The sequence below is a fragment of the Hylobates moloch genome, unplaced genomic scaffold (genome assembly GCF_009828535.3).
Source record: "Hylobates moloch isolate HMO894 unplaced genomic scaffold, HMol_V3 SCAFFOLD_8, whole genome shotgun sequence".
Classification (NCBI taxonomy): Eukaryota; Metazoa; Chordata; class Mammalia; order Primates; family Hylobatidae; genus Hylobates; species Hylobates moloch.
The window spans coordinates 14792680-14813462 of NW_026652283.1; the positions used below are offsets into that span (position 1 = coordinate 14792680).

General features: G+C 37.1%; 1 protein-coding gene across 1 annotated transcript in view; it reads left to right on the forward strand.

Moving 5' to 3' along the window:
- DERA (deoxyribose-phosphate aldolase) overlaps positions 1-20267 on the forward strand; it is a 125648-nt gene extending 105381 nt beyond the window's left edge. Inside the window, exons 7-9 of the mRNA XM_032159724.2 lie at positions 15563-15675; positions 19225-19374; positions 19674-20267. Coding sequence (XP_032015615.1) covers positions 15563-15675; positions 19225-19374; positions 19674-19730 — 320 coding nt within the window. The 3' untranslated portion in view covers positions 19731-20267. The remainder of the gene's footprint in view (positions 1-15562; positions 15676-19224; positions 19375-19673) is intronic.
- The last annotated feature ends 516 nt before the right edge of the window (positions 20268-20783 follow it).

Here is a 20783-nt window from a genome sequence, read left to right on the forward strand (position 1 = left end):
GAAAAGGGGAGGGGAAGTGGAGAAGTGCAGCATTATTTTGGAGAACCCATATTTGAATTGTTCTCTATGTAGATATTTAAAAATACCCTCAGGAGAACTAATACAATATTAAAAATTAGAGAAGTGGTCTTGTAAACACTTGAATTAAATAATCCCTTTCTTTTTTCCAAATGTGTTAAAACCCAAAACCTTACAGTTGTTTAAAAGATTAAACAAGTTGGGTGTGGTGGCTTATGCCTGTAATTCTAGCACTTTGAGAGGCAGAGGTGGGCAGATTACTTGAGCTCAGGAGTTCGAGACTAGCCCGGACAACATGGTAAAACCCCATCTCTACAAAAAAATTAGCTGGTATGGTGGTGTGCACCTGTACTCCCAGCTACGTGGAGGGCTGAGGCAAGAGGATCTCTTGAACCCAGGAGGTCAAGGCTGCAGTGAGCCATGATTTCACCACTGCATTCCAGCCTGGGTGACAGAGTGAGACCCTGTCTCAAAAAAAAAAAAAAAAAGAAAGAAAGATTAGTTAGCTTAAACCCACTCTAAAATAGAAGTTATGTACTTTGATTAGTAACTTATTTCCGGCATTACTACAGTTCATTTTGAACACCCTAAGTTTTAAAAGGACAGGGAACATCTGATTATTGGACATACTCAAGGACTTTTGATCAGGTGCGTCTACCAATATTTTGAAGAGTTTGCATAATTATGCAGAATCTTCTCCTAGTCAGTAACCAAGGATTATACAATCAGAGTCCCCACTTTGTATTCCACTTAAGTCATACTGTTTTGCATTATTTTAAATGGTTGCAACTTTATTTTTATTAAGGGGAAGGCAACCGGAAGAAATGTGGTTATCATGAGATAATCTTTCCTTTGGGGCATTGGAGATATTTCCCAACTCTAAAATTGTGATTTCTTTCTGACTGCCATTATTCTTGAACAAGCATCATTGCTTAATTATCGTGTTCTATTGCATTGCTAACGTGATGGACTGGACTGACAGAGAATTACTCTGTAGCTTACTATTCAGATTGGAAGAAAGCACTGGAAAGAGCAGGTATTTGAATTTTTCATTTTTCTTCTTATACTTTTCTTTCTCTCCTTCTCTTTACCCCCCTTCTCACATGGGTAGCTAATTATCCTTGGATCATGTAAGCATGTCTTTGTGGAATCATAGTCTCCAGATTTAGTATTAGTATCAATCACATTGATACCTCCAGAGGGGCTTTCTGCTTCCATATGTACTCTGGCCAGTGCTTCAACCATAACACTGCATCTTTATTATATTGCCCTAAATGATTTCCAAACCTGTGTTGAACAGAAGAATACAATATTGAAGACTCTTTTAATTTGAGGGCTTATATCTTTGTATACCCTGCTTAATTTTTTTTCAAGTGTCCCATTGCAGATTGCAAGTATAAGTTAGTGTCGGAATTACCATACGAAACTCTCTTTCTAACTTTAATCAGCAATTTCTTAGTGATAGAAAACATGATGCTAATGAATAATGTACCCAAAAGCTCTTATTATAGGGTTGGCATGAATTCCACTTAATGACAAGCTTTCTCAAGCAGCAGTTGATTTTAAATCCTACTTTTCATTAGTGAAGTATAAAATGTTAATAATACCTTCCACTGTGCTGTTCTTGTATAGCATAGTAACATATATCTTCCCTGTTCACCATGGACTTTTTAAGATCTTACTAATAACTTCCTATATCATAAATAAGATTTGTTCAAGAAATAAAAATGTGTGTTTTCCCATTGTTAGCTATATGTTTTTCTAATAATCACATTTGAAGCTTATTATACAGTAATAGCCTTAAGATATTATTTTTTTAAATGTACTACTTTGGTCTTAATACTAGTTTTTAATCTCTTCTTGTTTCTGTGAAGTCTGAATGAGATTTTGAAAATTGAATAATAATTTGATCCGTTAATCTTTTGAAGCTAGTAATTTTATTTTCCTCTCTTTGCAGTCTCTGAGGTTCGCAAATGAATAGAGCTTCATTACTGCAGTCTGCATTTAATAACCATTATCCATTATCTTGTAATTAAGACTCCCTGTAACGAATCATGAGGACAATGCAAAAATACATAGTACATTTCTTTAATGAACTGGAAAATGTTCATCTTGTTCTATTTAGTAATGAGTTGCTGAATAGTCATTAAATCCACTGGAGAATAGAGCTAGATGGATTTTGAAGACTGTGTTGAGTTTGTGGTTAATCTATTAGAATTAAAATTTCATCTTCTATTTTTATCAACAGCTGATTAGAAGTCATTCTGTTTGACCAAATTGATTAGAAGACCATATACAAGGGCAGCTGTTGTTTAATGAAAGTTTTTAATGAAACTGTACCATGGAGACTTGTAATTATAGGCCTTAGAAAAGCGTTGAGTTGCCTTAGACCACAAAAATAGTATTGTGCTAAAGATTTCAAATTAGGAACATAAAAAATATGATTTAATATAATACTATAAATTTACTATTAATTTTAATTTCAACTAATCACAGTTGAATATTAGTCTACTTAGTGTGTTCCTTTTGACTTTTTCAGCCCTTTAATCTCTTAGTTTAGTTATTTAGTTGAAATTGTGGGCACTGATGAAAGAACATTTATAGGGATAGCTATTGTAATTTGAGATATTTTCTCATACGATTTTTTTCCCCAAGCTGAGCAGAGGTAAGCTTGGCTAATGTTAGATTTACGAGAGCTCTGAAGACAGTCTGTGGTGCTGTGTGGTGTTGGTAATTCAAAATGTAGCATTTATTTCTCTAAGGTAATTTTGTTTTAGCAGAAGGGCAAAGGAAGCAATATTAAAATGAGAAGTAAAACAAAAGTGTGTCCTACTTAGTCCCATTGGAAAATCCATTTTTCTTTTGACAGTAGTAAAGTACTGATGTACTTTCTAAAATATTTTGTGTAATTAAAGCTAGGTCTTATTCCTCACTTAAAAAATAGCCAGTGTCTGCATGCCTGAACTATTTTTAATGTCTTGTGGTCTCTGACTCTCAATTGTCCTTTCTCAACACATCCAATACAGACACTAAATTTAGCATCTTAAAACACTGATTTCATGTGATCAGACCTCACATTACCTAAAGGACAGAACCCAATGTCTGTAGATTCAAAACTCTCTATAATATTTTCCTAAGGGATATTTACAGTCACATCTTCTAAAACATACATTCATATATCTGTGTATATGCCCCTCCTCCCACCTCACCTCCAACACAGACTGCTTAGATGTATTCATTCATTATTGTTTGGTATGCCTTGTACTTTCTTTGCTTTTGGTGTTTCTTATGGTGGTGTTCTTCCATGTGTGCTCTCTCATCTTTAAATTTTGTCTCTCCTTCAAGGTCTGTAACACATTTCATCTGTTCCATGAAGCCTTCCCGTATTATTCTAGCTAAAGTTATTTCTCTGATCCTTTGTAATTCTTATTGATCATAATACTTACTGGGCAAATGATATAGTTTGGATTTTTGTCCCCTCCAACTCACATGTTGAAATGTGATTCCCAGTGTTAGAGATGGGGCCTGGTGGGAGGGGATTGGATCATGGAGGTGGATCCTTCATGAATAGCTTTAGCACCATCCCTTTTGGTGATGAGTGAGTTCTTGCTCTGAGTTCACATGAGATCTGGTTTTTTAAAAGAGTGTGACACCTCCCTGCATCTCACTCCCACTCTCGCCATCTGCCATGCCTGCTCTCTTTGCTTTCTGCTGTGATTGTAAGCTTCCCAGGAGCCTCACTAGGAGCAGATCCTAGCACCACACTTCCTGTACAGTCTGCAGAATTGTGAGCCAATTAAACCTCTTTTCTTTATAAATTACCCAATGTATTAGTCCACAGGCTGTGCAGGAAGCATGGCTGGGGAGGCCTTAGGAAACTTTTAGTCATGGTGGGAGGGGAAGCAGGCATGTCTTAAATGACTGGAGCAGGAAGAAGAGAGAGGAGGTGAGGTGCTACACACTTTTAAGCCAGATCTTGTAGTAACTCACTGTCACGAGAACAGCACCAAAGGGGAGATCTACCCCCATGATCCAATCTCTTCCTACCAGAGACACCTGAACATTGGGGGGTTACAATTTGACATGAGATTTGGGCAGGGACACAGACCTAAACCATATCACTCAGCCTCAGATATTCCTCTGTAGCAATGCAAGAACGGACTAACACAGAAAACTGATACCAGGAGTGGTGTGTTGCTATAAAGATAGCTGAAAATGTGGAAGCAGCTTTGGAACTGGGTAATGGAGAGGTTGGAAGAGTTTGGAGGGCTCAGAAAAAGACATGAAGATGAGAGAAAGTTTGAAACTTATCAGAGACTGGTTAAATGGTTGTGACAAAATGCTGACAGAAATATGGACAGTTAAGTCAAGGCTGAGGAGGTCTCAGATGGAAATGAGGAAGTTATTGAGAACTGGAGTGAAGGTCACCCCTGTTATGTCCTAGTAAAGAACTTGGCTGCATTATGTTCATGCCCTAGGGATCTGTGGAAATTTGAATTTAAGGGTGATGAACTAGGGTATCTGGAGGAAGAAATTTCTAAGCAGCAAAGCATTCGTGATGTGGCCTGGCTACTTCTAACAGTTTACAGTCACATGCAGGAGCAAAGGAATGACTTAATGTGAGAACTTATACTTAAATGGGAAGCAGAGTATAAAAGTTGGGAAAATTTGCAGCCTTTCCGTGTGGTAGAGGAGGAATTCAAGCAGGCTGCGGAGCAACCACTTGCTAGAGAGATTAGCTTGACTAAAAGGGAGCCAAGTGCTCATATGTAAGACAGTGGGGAAAAGCCTTGAAGGCATTTCAGAGGTCTTTGAAGCAGCCCCTGCCATCACAGGCCCAGAGGCCTAGGAGGAAAGAATGGTTTTAGGGGACAGGCCCAGAGCCCCACTGCCTTGCACAGCCTCAGTATGCTGCCACCAGAATCCTAGAAGCTCTGGCTCCAGCCTCAGCTGAAAGGACAACTGATACAGCTCAGGCTGCTGCTGTGGAGGGTACAAGCTGTAAGCCTTGCTGGCTTCTATGTGATTTTAAGCCTGGAGGTGCATGGAATGCAAGAGTGAAGGGGGTCTCGCAGCTTCCATGTAGATTTCAGAGGATGTGTCAGAAAGACTGGGTACTCAGGCAGGAATTCTCTACTAAGGCAGTGCTGAAAGGAAATGTAGGGTGGAGCCCATACACAGAGTCTCCACTGCAGCACTGTCTTAGTGGAATTGTGGGAAGGGGGCTGCCACCCTCCTGACCCCAGAATGGTAGAGCCACCAGCAGCTTACAACTACCACATGGAAAAGCCACAGGGCAGAACTTTCCAAGGCCTTAGGAGCCCAACTCTTTCACCAGTGTGCCCTGGATGCAGGACATGGAGTCAAAGGAGATTATTTTGGAGCTTTAAGATTTAATGACTGCCCTGCTGAGTTTGGGGTTTGCATGGGGCCTGTAGCCCACCCCCCCCCTTTTTTTGGCTGATTATTTCTCCCTTTGGGAATAGTAATGTTTACCCAGCACCTGTGCCACCATTGTATCTTGAAAGTATAACTTATTTTTGTTCTCACAGGCTCACAGGTGGAAGGAACTCATCTCCAGATAAGACTTTGGACTTTAGACTTTGGCATTTTTGAGCTAAGGCTGGAACAAGTTAAGACTTTGCAGAACTATTGACAGGGTATTATTGTGTTTTGCAATGTGAAAGGGACATGAGATTTGAGAGGCCAGATGCAGAATGATATAGTTTGGATGTTTGTCCCCTCTCAATCTCATGTTAAAATGTAATCCCCAATGTTGGAGGCAGGGCCTAGTGGAAGGTGTTTGGATCATGGTAGTAGATCCCTCATGAATGTCTTAGCACCATCCCCTTAGTGATGAATGAGTTCTCACAAGATCTGGTTGCTTAAAAAGAATGTGCCACCTTCCCTCTCTCTCTCTTGCTCCTGCTCTTGCCATGTGACATGTGTGCTCCCTCTTTGCCTTCTGCCATGATCGTAGGCTTCCCAAGGCCCTTACCAGGGGCCAATCCTGATACAACAATTCTTGTACAGCCTGAAGAACTGTGAGCCAATTAAACTTCTTTTCTTTATAAATTACCCAGCCTCAAGTATTACTTTATAGCAATGCAAGAATGGACTATCACAGCAAATGTTCAGAACATCTGAAGTACCAGATGTATTCTTATTTCCCCCTACACCTAATTTCTAGACAGTAAAGGCTTGACTTGATATTTAAGGACTTCCAGTTTCAGCTTTAACATATAAAGAGCTTGGAAGTTGTCACTCCTGTCCTTAGAGCAAGAAAAAGCAGAATTAACTGAAAATGAGTGACTTTTCTCAGACCCTTCAAAGACCTGAGGTCACAAGGTAAACCATCAGCTTGAAATCCAGAGAGACAGATAAATCCTGAGCGTCTCAGCTGAAATTTGCTTACCTGGAGCAGAAGCTACTAGAACCAGAACCTAGTAGGAACACTTAAATGGTAATTTTGACAAATTACTGGAGGCTGAGTGTGACCCCCACACTTTTTTGGGTTTTACCTCCAAGAACCCCACCAGGTTCTCACAGTGAAGAGCCAAAGAAGGTCCCTTCTTGGCTCTGGCAGGAGAAGGAGAAGATAATCATTGTGAAATATGCCCAGCATATTCCCCATAGTGAAGCCTACTCTCTAGGACAAAATACTAAGAGTCTTTTCTCACTTGAGAGAAGGGCGTTTCCTCTCTAGTCTTTCTGTCTCATCAAAATGCAGGGAGAAAAGCTAAGAAACATTTATGACAGTTACAGCCCAGGGACGCAGGACCACTGAAGGACTGAGATTTAATAATAAAGTTATAGAATACTCCTCCCTCATCTGTTACCACCACAGCAACATGGTTTCAGTATAAGATTACAGCTGACAGAGCTAAAATACATAGGGTCTCTGAAGAGGAATTTTAGGGAAGCCCAGAATAAACAGGGGAGATAAAAACAAGACTACTATAGAAATTTGAAGACCGTGGCAGCTACAGCAAACCTTAAACACAGCCAAACTCCTTGCCAGATTAACATAAAACCTTACACCAAAGGCCCATTTATTTCTGTTCATGTCACCCAATATATCATGCATAGCTTTCAACAAAAAATACCTTGGATGCTAGAGGCAAGAAAAAAACTCAGTCTTTATAGAGAAAACAAGTATCAGAATCAGATTCAGATATGGCATAGATTTGGGAATTATCTGACAGAGAATTTAAAATAACTATGACTAATATGTTAATAGCTTTAATGAAAAAACAGACAACATGAAAAAAGATGCACATATAATCAGAGAGATGGAAACTAAGAAAGAATTGAAAGGAAATGCTAGAAATCAGAAACACTGGGACAAAATGAAGAATGCTTTTGATGGGCACATCAGTAAGCTGGAAACTGCTGAGGAAAAACATCAGTGACCTTAAAGATAGGTCAATAGAAACTTCTTAAACTGAAATGTAAAGAGAAAAAACTGGGAAGAAATACCCCCACAGTATAGAACATCCAAAAACTTTGGGATGGTTTCAAAAGGCATAACATATGATGTATAATTGGAATACTAGAAGAAGAAAGAAAATAGAGCAGACAACATGTTTGAAGTAATGGCCAGGAACTTTCCAAAATTGACGTGAGACACCAAACCATAGATCCAGGAAGCTCACAGAACACCAAGTAGGACAAGTATTTAAAAACAGTGCACCTAGACATATTATAGTCAAATTGAAGAAAACCAAAGACAAGTAGAAAATCTTGCAAAAAGCCAGAGAAAGAAAACACTTTTCGTTTAGAAGAAAAAATTACTACAATGGACTTCTCATTGGAAAACATGTCAACAAGAAGTGAGTGGAGTGAAATACTTAGAAGGGTTTAAATAAAAAAGCAAAAACAAAAACCCAACAATATGGATTTCTGTGTTCAATGAAGCTGTTTTTCTAAATTGAAGGAGCTCAGACAAACAAAAACTGAAGTAATTCATTGCCAGCAAAGCTTCCCAAGGCTTCAGAGAGCCTGTGTATTTTAGCTCTGTCAGCTGTAATCCACTCTTATTACACTGAAATGTTAAAACAAGTTTCTCAGGAAGAAGAAAACTTATATAGATCAGAAGCTTTGATCTGCATTTAAAAAGGAAGCACATTAGAGAAGGAGTAAATGAAAAATAAAAATAAATTTTTAACTGATTTAGAAAATAACAGTTTAAAGTAATAATATAAAAATTTATTGAGTTGTTATATTACCAGATAGGTAAGCTGAAATGAATGATAGCCGTGTTGTAAGAAACAGGAAGAAAGAATTGGGAATACTTTGTTAAAAGGTACCTGCAGTACCTATGTAGTGGTATAGTGTTATTTGAAGATGGACTTAGATTAGTTAAAAATGTATATTGAAAACTCTAGTGCAGTCACTAAAATATGTACAAAAGTATGATTGATATGAGAAGAGATAAAATGGAATAATATAAAATGCTCAATTAAGCCAGGAAAGGCAGAAAAATAGGTATCAAAATTAACCAAAAAAATGCAACAAATGGAAACGTTATAAGCATGGTAGATATTAATTTGACTACATCAGTAATTACTTTAAATGTTAGTAGTCTAAATATGCCAGTTAGAAGATAGAGATTATAAAAAATCAAGATCCTACTATATGTTGTTTATAAGAAAGCCACTTTAAATGTGAAGACTCAGAAGGTTAAAAATAAACAAATAGGAAAGATGTACCATGCTAACACTCATCAAAGAAAGTGGGAGTAGCTATATGAATTTCACACAAAGCAGACTTCAGAAAAAGGAACACTATCAGCGATAAAAAAGGATATTTTATAATGATGAGGGGGTCATTTCTCAAGGAAGACATAACAATCCTATATATGTATGCACCTAGCAACAGAGCACCAAAATATGAGGCAAAAATTTGATAGAACTGAAAAAAAGAAATAAACAAATCTACCATTGTAGCTGGAAACTTCAAAACTCCTCTTTTAGTCACTGATGGCTGAAGCAGGCAGAATAACAGCAAGGATATAGTTGTACTGAACAGCACTGTCATTCAGTATGATCAAATTAACATTTATAGAAAACTTCATCCAAAAACAGCAGAATACATATTCAAGTTCACATGGAACATTAACCAAGATACACCACATTCTGGTCCATAAAACACACCTTAACAGATTTAAAAGACTGAAAATCACACAAAGTATGTTCTCAGACCACAATGGAACTAAACTAGAAATCAACAGCAGAAAGTTGGCTGAAAGATCCCCAAATGTTTGGAAATTAAACAACACACTCCTAAATGACGTATGGGTCAAATAAGTCTCAAGAAAAATTTTAAAATACTTTGAACTAAATGAAAATAAAAATACACCACCAAAATTTGTAGGATGTTCCAAAAGCAGCGCTTAGAAAGAGATGTATGGCATTAGATGCATATATTAGAAAAGAATAATCTAAAGTCAGTATGGAAGCTTTCATCTTAGGAAAGTAGAAAAAGAAGATCAATTTAAGCCTAAAGCAAACAGGAGAAATAGAAATGAGAGCAGAAATGATGAAATTGAAAACAAAAACAACGGAGAATTTTTTTTTTTAATAAAAGCTACTTCCCCCCCACCCCCGGGAAATTGGTAAACAGCTAGCTAGGCTAATCAAGAATAAAAGAGAAAAGACATAAATTACCCATATCGGAAATGAAAGAAGGGTCATCTCCTCTTCCTATGGATATTGAAAGGATAATAAAGGAATGTATGAACAGCTCTATTTTCACAAATTTGATAACTTAGGTGAAATGGGTCAATCCTCAAAAGACATAACCAAAACTCACAAGGAGAAATAGTCTGAATAGGTCTATATCTATTAAAGAAATTATTTATATTAAATTTAATTTCTTTTATAAAATATTTAATGTGACTTTTACATAAATTATAAATATATTTACACATTTATGTAAATATATAAAATATTTTAATTATATAATATAAAATTATTTATTTAAAAATTTAAAAAATTACTAAAAACTATTTATAACCTTCCAAAAGAAAGCACCAGCTCTAGATGGCTTCATTGGTGAATTCTCCCAAACATTTAAGGAAGATATAATACCAGTCTTCCACAATCTCTTCCAGAAAATAGAAGAGAGAACACTCATTCTGTGAGACAATTAGTCCAAAACCATTACTCCAAAACCAGATAAAGACACTGCTAGAAAGAAAACCTACAGATGAACATCTTTAATGAACAGATACAAAAATCCTTAACAAAATATTAGCAAAATGAGTCCAACAATGTATAAAAATAATTATATGCCACAACCAAGTGGGATTTATTCCAAGTATGCAAGTCTGGTTCAACATAATGTAATCCATATCAGTAAGCCAAAGAAGAAAAATCATATGATTATATCAATTGATACTGACAAGGCATCTGACAAATTCCAACACCCATTTATAAGAAAGACTCAGCAAACTAGAAATAGAGGGAAATAGCTTCAACTTAATAAAGAACATCTGCAAACAAACCTCAGCCAACATACTTAATATTGAGAAATTGCGTGCTTTCCTCCTAAGATCCTCTTAAGGATAAGGCAAGGGTATTCTCTCTTACCACTGCTATTCAACATTGTACTGGTAGTCCTAGCTAGACAAGAAAAGGAAATAAAATGTGTACAGGTCAGGAAGTTTGGTAGGCTAATGATGACTCCTGAAGATAGGTTCACAACCTGATCCCTGGAACCTGTGAATGTTACCCTCTTTGGAAAAAGAGCCATTGCAGGTGTGATTGATTTAAAGGTCTTGTGGTGAGGTGATCATTCTGGATTATCCAGATGGGCCCTAGATGGCATCATGACAAGTGTGTAAGAAGGACACAGAGGGAGATTAGACTTATAAACAAAAGGCTATATGAAGACAAAAGCAGAAATTGGAGTGATGCAGCTGAGAAATGCTGAAAGCCATTAGAAGAGGCAAGGGACAGATTATCCCTAGAGTCTCCACAGAGAGTATATGGCTCTGCTGACACTTTTATTTTGGACTTCTGGCCTCCAGAATGGTGAGAGAATACGTTTCTGTTGTTTTGAGCCACGAAGTTTGTGATCCCTTGTTACAACAACCATAAGAAACAGGTACGAGAAGAAAGATATAAAACTGTCTTTGTTTACAAACAACATGATTGTAGAAAATCCCCCCAAATCAACAAACTCCTGAAATTGCTAAATGAGTTTACCAAGGTTGCACGATGCAAGGTTAATATACAAAATTCAGTTGCTTTCCTGTCTAGCAGCAGTGTAAAATTGGAATTTGAAATTTAGAAAACTATTTGCAGAAGCACCCAATATCCATGGATTCCACATATTTACAGATATGTGTATATAAATGGGTTAATATACACAGATATATTTCCCTGCTCAGTCAGCTGAGAGAGCTAAAAGCAAGAACACTAGAGCAGCAGTGAGCATACCTAGCACCCATATAGTGGTTTCCAATACCATTCTCAGTAAAAGGAGCCAGGGCTCACTGGAGAAATGGCTTATACCAGGACTGGTGCAGAAAACACACAAGATAAGCCCTGAGCATCTTGTAGTCTCAGAAAGTAAGTGCTTAAAAAACAGAAAAATCCACATGATGCAAAGGGATATAGGAAGCAACTGAAAGAGCTCCCAGTGGCCAAAGCGGGAACTGTGTGAACAATAAAATAAATAAGGTAGTGTGGGATTATAAACCCAAGTGTAAAATAAATATCTTCAAGTGAATACTGATATTAAGTAAATTATTGTAAATTTTAAAATGGACAGGACACAAACCTTCCCATATAAAAAATTCCAAGTAATTATGTAGCCAAGCCCCGCCTCGAGGTGGTGGCTTATAACTTCCCACTCCTTAAGTGTGGGATACCAATAATGACTTCTTTTCAAAGAGTACAGTATGAAAAATGGGGGGAAAAGATTAGCTTTACAGTGGAGAAACCGAGCCAACACTAACTACCTCAGCCAGGTGCTCATGGTCAACATCAACAGTGGTAAATCATGGTGCTAGTATGTGCCCTTGACATAATGTGATTAACATAGCAGTTTCCCTCTATGGTCTTCCCAAACCTATAACCTCAGTCCAGTGATGAGAAAAACATTTAACAAATCCCAGTTGAGGGAAGGACATTCTGCAAAATACTGACCAGTACTTTCAAAACTGTCAAGATCATCAAAATAAAATAAGAAGAATCTAAGAAACTATCACAGCCAAGAGGAATCTATGGAGACCTGACAAATGTAGTATGCTAGATGGGATTGGTTATTGAGTCATACTAAAAAAATTTAAAGTGTAGACTTTGGTTAATAGTATATCAACAACAATCCTTAATTGTTACAAATGTACCATCATTATATAAGATAGTAATAATAGAGAAAACTGGGTGTGGGGTATATTGAAACTCTGTATTATCGCTGTGATTTTTTTGTATATTGAAATTTGTTCTAAAACTAAAAGATTATTTAAAAATAAACTATTTTGTTCTGAGCCACCAGCCCAGTTTTGTTACTGGGACTGGAATGAAACACAAGATTATTTTCCCTTCTTCATTAGTCAGTTAAAGGTGGAAAATATTGTAGTTTTCTTTTTCTGGGTAGCTGTGTCTATCCATCTAGAAATTATTTATTGAGCTCCTCCTGTGTGTCGTGCTCTGAGGATACAGAAGAGTATAAGAAAGATGCAGCACCTGCCCCTAAATGTCCAGAAAGGGGCATAGACATGCAGATAATGTATGGGCCACTGTAGCTACTGCTGGGCTACTGTTGCTGCCATAGTAGATCTTCTGCTTTGCTCTCCCAAATATATTAGAAAGAGAGTCTCCACCCCGCCCTTCTGAAGGAGTTTGGCTCTTTTGATTAACTTTAGATGGTGTGGTTTTTAAGAGATCATGCCTTGTTTTTAGACCTCCAAAGGTAGCCTTGGTCTTTTTTGTTTTGTTTTTTTGAGATGGAGTCTCACTCTGTTGCCCAGGCTGGAGTGCAGTGGCACAATCTTGGCTCACTGCAACCTCCACCTCCTGGGTTCAAGCAGTTCTCTTGCCTCAGCCTCCCAAGTAGCTGGGACTATAGGCACCCACCACCATGCCCGGCTAATTTTTTTTGTATTTTTAATAGGGATGGGGTTTCACTATGTTGGCCAGGCTGGTCTTGAACTTCCAACCTTGTGATCCGCCAGCCTTGGCCTCCCAAAGTACTGAGATTACAGTTGTGAGCCACCACGTCCAGCCAGTAGCCTTGGTCTTCTGTCTTAATCTTCTCTTCCAAGATGCTTAACATAATTTAGGTGATACCCATTATTATGCCCAAAAGCCTTCTAGTGAATCAAAAGATGCCACATATTAGAAAAACACATCTTGATATCATTATGGATTCTTTAGGGATGTTTCCCTCACCTTCTTACATCTATGTGGAGGCTTTAATCTCTTCTTTTTGATTATCTCATTTCTGATGTTGTAGGCATCAGGCATCAGTTCTATAGTCTGTTCATCCATGCATATATTAATGAACTTAGTATATGCCTAGCTCAAGGCCTTTACACTTTGTTTTCCTACCTGTAATGCTGTATCCCCACATTTCCTTCATTCAGTCTCTATTTGTATTTCATTAATTAGAGATGCTGTTATGATAACTCTTTAAATATAGCTGCCCCTCACCAACTCCATCACTCTCTATCTCATGACATTGTGTTATATTTCTCCATAGAACTTATCTCCACTTGACATTTGTTTCTTTATTGTCTTTCTCTTCTAGAACACCTGCTCACAAAGGCAGGAACTTTTTTGTTCATTGGTTGCTCTATTCCCAGCATCTTTAGAGCAGAGTCTGGCACATGGTAGTACTCAGTAAATACTTGTTGAACAAATGCATGCATGGTAGTCATGTCTCCACTTTCTCCCAGGCAGCCTACAGACCCAAAGAAATGAAGGCTTCCAATGACCTGCTCTGATGCATCAGTGTCCAGGGAATTTGTGCAGATTGAAGTCCTACCTAAGTCCTTGCTTCATTTCTATTTGTATAATAATTGACAGTTTTCAAAGTGCTTGCTATGCGATTGTCCCTTTTGATGCTTTGTGTAATACTATGAAGCAAGTAGGAATTTCTTAGACCTATCGTACAAATGAGGAATGTAAGGGGATGGAATTTCAAAGGTGACTATCAGAGCCAGAGCTAGAAACCAGATCTCCTGACTTCTAGCTCATCTGGTGATTATGCGGGTTCACGTTTCATCTCCACCCGTGTCTACATTGTATGGTTTTGAGGGCAAGGTCTTGAATTTTTTGTTTTTATATTTTTCCATATGCCTTATACACAGTGTGCTTAAAAAAGGTGTGTTTCTTTGGGTCTATTGGCCACTTCAACTTGTATCTTTGTCTTCATTAATGGACTTTGGGAAGATCTCAGAGACTTGTTTTAGGTATGGTGCCATAGATTCCATAGGTTAGGGCCATGAATTTGCACACAAATCACCTAGGAACTTCAGTTATGTTAGATTCTGATTTAGTTGGTCTGGTGTAGTGCCTGAGAGTATGCAATTTTAACAACCTGTGGTAGTGCCCATACTGCTGGTACATCTTCCACATTGACTAAATTTCAGGGCCTTGTAACACATGAAAGATGTATTCTTTGTTTGGCTATCTGACTGTGTGAACCTAGATAAATTTATTGGAGACACTGTGATGTATTGTTTAGGCTAGATTACTTTGGTTAAAATCCTACCGTTCCATTTACTGTGTGATCTCAGCTAACTTACTTAACTTTTCTGTGCCTCAATTTCCTCTTTAAAAGTAGAGATCATATTACTATGATCTCTATTTTTAGCTCATACAGGTATTGACTGAATTAATACTTGTAAAGCACCTAGATTCATAACGCATGGCACTCAATGAATATTAACTACTGTGATCATTTCTTTGTCTCCTTGTGTTATTCTGTTAAACTACATTAATAGGTTTAAGATACATTTGAAGGAAGGAAGTTGTTTAAGATATTTGCAAGGTATGAAATAGCATGGTGTCTTTCATGGAAATGTTAATCTGGTTGGAAGACAGTTCTTTCATTAATGAACAATGCAATAGAAATCAGCTAATGGTGATTCTTCTTGAGCTGTCACAACTGTATATTGTGTACTTTTCATTAAGCATGAGCAAATTAGGAGAAAATGAGTAGGCACTCCAGTTTTGTAGTAAAATGTTATGATGTATAATATTAAGCATAGGGCATAAAATTGTTTTTATTCATCTCAGTTATGTATTAAATGAACCAACTTGATTGTAATTGGCATTGTGGAAATATGGAGGCAAACGTATCAGAGGTCAGTGAGAATATATTTGGTGCCTAATATAGTGATGGCAAGGGGGAAAAAGTATGGACATAATTATTTTAAAGGGAGATTTTGGTTCTAGTTTTTCCAATAATTAATGAAAAATAACATTGAGTTTCTTCGGGAAAAAATTTACACAACTCATTTCTCCCACTGACTCAAAAGTGTAAAAAAAAATCTTTAATTAACATGGAGTTTTTCTTCTTTTTGTTTTAGGATCCGATTTTATTAAGACCTCTACTGGAAAAGAAACAGTAAATGCCACCTTCCCAGTAGCGATAGTAATGCTACGGGCCATTAGAGATTTTTTCTGGAAAACTGGAAACAAGGTATATTATTGCCAGCAAATCTTTCTTTAGCGTAAAGATAATGTTATTTATAATACTAGTTACAGCCACAATAACTGTCTTTATATGGAGAAGTTGTGAATGAATTACCTTTATTAAGATAAATGTTTAATTTACCTTTCATTATAAAAGAACACATTGATGGAGAAAAATTGTGATTAACAGAAAGTGAGTTGTGAGTGTGGGAGTGAGTATGTGTGATCAAGATGTAAACTCACTTTATGTCCTTTTGTTAACCGAAGACAATTTTGTCACTGACAAGAGATTCCTAAATGGGTTCTTTAACGAACTAATTCTGCTGCAACACAGAGGCTTTCTCATAAGGCATTGGCCAGTGAAAACAGGTTAATGCAGAAATTAAACTTCCTTGAGGAATGGAAAGAATTGCAGAGTAACATTTATTGAATGATAAGCTGTGGTGGTGATATGAAAAGTATGCAATATAATGGGAAATAATCTTTTCCTGTCATTATTGAAGGACACACATAAATTGGTTTTTCTGTTGGGAAACCCCCGGTCCAGAAAAACTTATTACTTTTAATAATATGAGGTGAAGAGAAAATTCTCGAGGAGATGAACTTATTAAACAAAATAATGAAATGCTGTGAAACAGCAGGGAAAAGGTAGCTAGACGTTATATAGCTCTTGAATTAAATATCAATTTTTGCGTTTTATAGCAGTTGGATGTGCTCTTCGGAAGACTGTTAAGCTGAGGAGGGTGTATACTAGCTTTTGTCAGCTTTTCAAAAAATAATACATATTTTTTGAAACATGAAGTTGAAAAATGCGTATGAGGTGCTTTTTTAAAAATTAGTTTGGATTTTCCTTTTCATCTCAAGTTATTTGTTTAGCTGCAAATTATCTCAACGGATTTTTTTTACATGACTGGAGAGAAAGGTGTGTGTGTGTGTTTAATGACACTTTCCCTTCCTGAGAGTGTCCAGTCTCTTGATTTCTTTTAAATCCAGTCTCTTGATTTCTGCCGAATAGAAACCCAAAAAAGACCTTTAATCCTTTGTCCATTGGATGTGATGACTTTATATGTAAGTGTAGCTTCAGTTTATTTTGGAATAGGTGACTTTTAATATACTGTTTTATTAGAGGGAATAAACTCCTTCCAGAATTTTCTCACTTAGAATAACTTCACATCTTAATTACGAATAGGATAAATACGTATTGTGACCTACATGAGAAAGCTGACCCAACTCGAATAACCTCTACCTGGTATCCTTTCTGCAACGATCCAAATAAGTTAAAAGATTTTTTGTTTAAATATGCTGTAAAAATGATAAATCTATCTTTGGTCCTCAGTTGAAACTACCACCACTCATTTGATTGTGATTCTCATTCTTAGCCAAAGAACATCAAAACCAAATGTGAAGCTTTTCATACTTATAGATGCCTGGGCCCGCATCCCTGGTGGTTTTGGGTCTGGCGTAGTCTTCAGGCATCTGTTTGCATTAAGTTCCATTGCCAGGGTTCAGACCTGCCACTGGGGACCTAATTCTGTTTTGTTCTCAACAAACATTTATTGGGTAGTTAACCATGTGCCATGTTAACCTGTGTTAAATGCTAGGAATGGAAAAATGAGTATGTCCCTTCTCAGGAGAGCTCTTAGACAACAAGCAAAGAATGTCAATGAAATTTTTAAGTGCTCAGTGTTCCAAGCCAGAGTACAAAGGGAGGGACACTTTGCTGTCTTTCAGTCCTTTCTTTTTGATTGTATTGATTCTTTTCCTTGGTAGTAAATAAGTCCATCCTAGTTTTATTAAGAAAAAGACAGGTACAAGCCAAATTGTATTCATTTAATCATATTTGATTTCAAAATAAGAGGTTCTGTGTATGTGTTTGCAAATCAGATGCAGCCTTTCGGGTTGTTGACAAGTTGCTTGGGCAGCCCTTAGACTATAAAGTTTCTACGTCATTGATTTAAGGGTGTTTTAAAATGTGATAGGCTACCTTCCAGACCATGATTAGTGTCACTCCTGAGAAGCAGAGATTTAATATTTCATAACTGATTTCATTGCAGATTTATGTTTTCCATATTCTCTCTCTTTAAAAAAAAAAGGATAAACTTATGTTAGAACCTCTCTGGAAACAGACTTGCTGACACAAACTGAACTGTATAGAAAATCTGTAAGAAGCACTGCCTAATTGACAAAAATGCTCCTGTGGTTAACATGTATGCTAGTATCAACTAATTGATTTTTTTGGCTTCTTCTCAACAAATAACCTCATCCTACTTAACCCCCCTGCTACCTTACAGAGTCATAGCTTGGGCTCCAGAGTAATAGCAGATATGGTTGGAATCCGTGCACTGCTACTGCTTAGTTGTGTGACGTTGTGTAATTGAGGCAGGGAAACCAGTTCAAAGACTTTTACTGATATTTCCTATGATAATTGATAAGGGTCTAAACTGAAATAAGTGAGAGTGCAGTGGAAAGTGTGCATATTGGGGGGTAAGGAAGGTAAGGAGGTAGATTTGGCAGGACTTAAATATTGATTGGGTGTGGTGTGGCCAGGGAATGGTGGAGTTTGGATTAAACTGTAAGGTTTCCTGCTTGAGTTGATAATAGACTATATTCATTTAATGTCTCTCTTCTCTAGCATTCTGTTAGCAGTCATCTGCTGGTGCAACCAATCACAGCCCTGAGTGATAAAATGTGCGCGATTTAGTACTCAGGCTCTGAGGTGTTGTTTTGACCACTACCATCTACAGATTCCCGACTCTACGGGATAGTCAGGCTCCTGAAACATGTAAATCCAGATAATCAGAGTTTTATTGTATATGGAACATATCTTTCATTTCCTAATGGATCCAGGGACATCGTTTACGAATATCAGATATTGGCTGAATTCGGCTGTGTTGTGGTCAACCTTAAAGACTACTGGACTATGAGGAGCCCCTCACGATGTTTTTCTACTGCCCTTATGTAACTGGTATGCCAGCTTTTTAGAACCGTGTGTGCCTGCAACTTAGAAAAAAAATCCCACAGTTAAATTGATTAAAACTGTCAACTTTCCTTGCTTTTTTGCTGCCCGTTTGATTAGGGTAACCTTGCAGCCTTGCTGATTCTGTCCTTTGATTTTAAATGCACGTGTCTTCTGAACCTCAAGATGAAGGCTGAGAAGTGACTCTACAGGCTTACTTGTGGAAATGTAGAATGAGTGGGCTTTTGTGATCTGTTTTCCTATTTATTGACACCTTCCTTGTTTATTCCAGGTTCACAGCTATAGTCTAGATGGTTGAGGTTTATGACTTTTCAATAAGTGGAATGTTAATGAGAGTTATTAACCCTCACTAGTGTCTGTTCGGAAGTAGTGACATTCTTCCAAAAATCTTGGAAAAGTTGTTTTGTAGTGTGGATGAGCATGAGTCACTGATCTAAGCCCTTTCACTGGATGAAGTGAAAAGATTTTTTTTCAACAAAAGAGGGAGAGAGAGAATCAAGACTCTGATAAACATAGTACTATTTTTAAAAGAAATCCAATAACAATAAAGATTGTACTATTCTGTGCCTTCCCATTTAGATAGGGTTTAAACCAGCAGGAGGCATCCGCAGTGCAAAGGATTCCCTTGCTTGGCTCTCTCTTGTAAAGGAGGAGCTTGGAGATGAGTGGCTGAAGCCAGAACTCTTTCGAATAGGTGCCAGTACTCTGCTTTCGGACATTGAGAGGCAGGTGAGTAATCATCTCTGTCTTTGGAATAAATTAACAAGTGTTTTTTGAGAAAGGAATTGAAAAGTCAAATTGAGAACTGGAGATAAAAACTCATCTGATTGACCTCATCCTACCCAATCCTCTTCCAAGCAAACCACCATCAGAAGTGAGTAGGGTGGAGATTCTGCTGAAGCACATACTAGTGAGGCTTTCTAATGAAATGTTCGTTAAAACTATTCATTATTATTTGATAGTATAATTATTAACTGATGTGTATAATTATAGAATGATTGTTAATTAAACTCTGCTTTTCCTCACAGATTTACCATCATGTGACTGGAAGATATGCAGCTTATCATGATCTTCCAATGTCTTAAATTAGTCACCAGTTCCAGAAAAGTTCTTTACGACAACGTTTAAAAATTATTTTTCCACATAATTGCTAAAATTATTTAATTAAAAAATTGGGCAATAGGTAACTGGCATTCCTCTCTTTAAAATTTCTACCGAACTTAAAGAATGGAATGGAAAAAGCAAACTCATCCACATGTGGTACTCATTTCAGGCACATCTGAAATAATTACTAGAAGATCTGCACTATTAACTTTGTGAAGAGTTTCTCCTAAAAACTTTAAGTAAAATGTTAATGGTAGCTTTGATAACATCAAATTCTAAGGGAGAAAAAAACAATATTAAACTGCCCAAGCAGTGTGCCCTAGCAGAGGAAAATGCAACATCTCGCAAGTGCTGCTGTAACGACTTCAGGAGTCACTGATTCAGCACTAATTTCTGCCGTGAAAACTCATCTTTCATTTTTGCCGTGGATATGTGCTTTTATTAATTGTTGTGCTAATGAAATTTCTGGCATTGTGATATACAACTATGAATATCATTAAAATTTTTAAAATAATAAAGTTCCTATAGTTTATTTTTTTAAAAAACTTGAAATTGTTACAATACATAATGAAAAAATAATCCATTAAACATAAAAAGGTTTAATCAGTGAGTCTCTGAATCTCTGTAGTTGATTCCTTGGGTATGTATCTGTAAAACACCCCAATACGTTATTAATGAATGCAACTTATGTATGTGTTCTGAAATTCTTCAAATTTTCTGGTATAGTGAATGGAGGAAAACAGTAGATATTAACAGCACTTGCTATGTAATAAGCTGTACATATATCAATTTATTTAACTCTGATTTAATCCTCATAATAGTAAGGTAAATACAGTAAGGGTTTTGATTCTTATAGCGGTAAGTACTGATGTAATCATCCTTTTATACAGATAGGGGACTGAGGAACAAAGAATTTAAGCAACGTGCCAAAGGTTGCTCAAAATTAGCAGAGTTAAAAATCAAGCCCAAGCAGACAGGCTGGCTCCCAAGTGCGTGCAGTCACCCCCATGTCTCCCTGTCCCTCGGTACACATA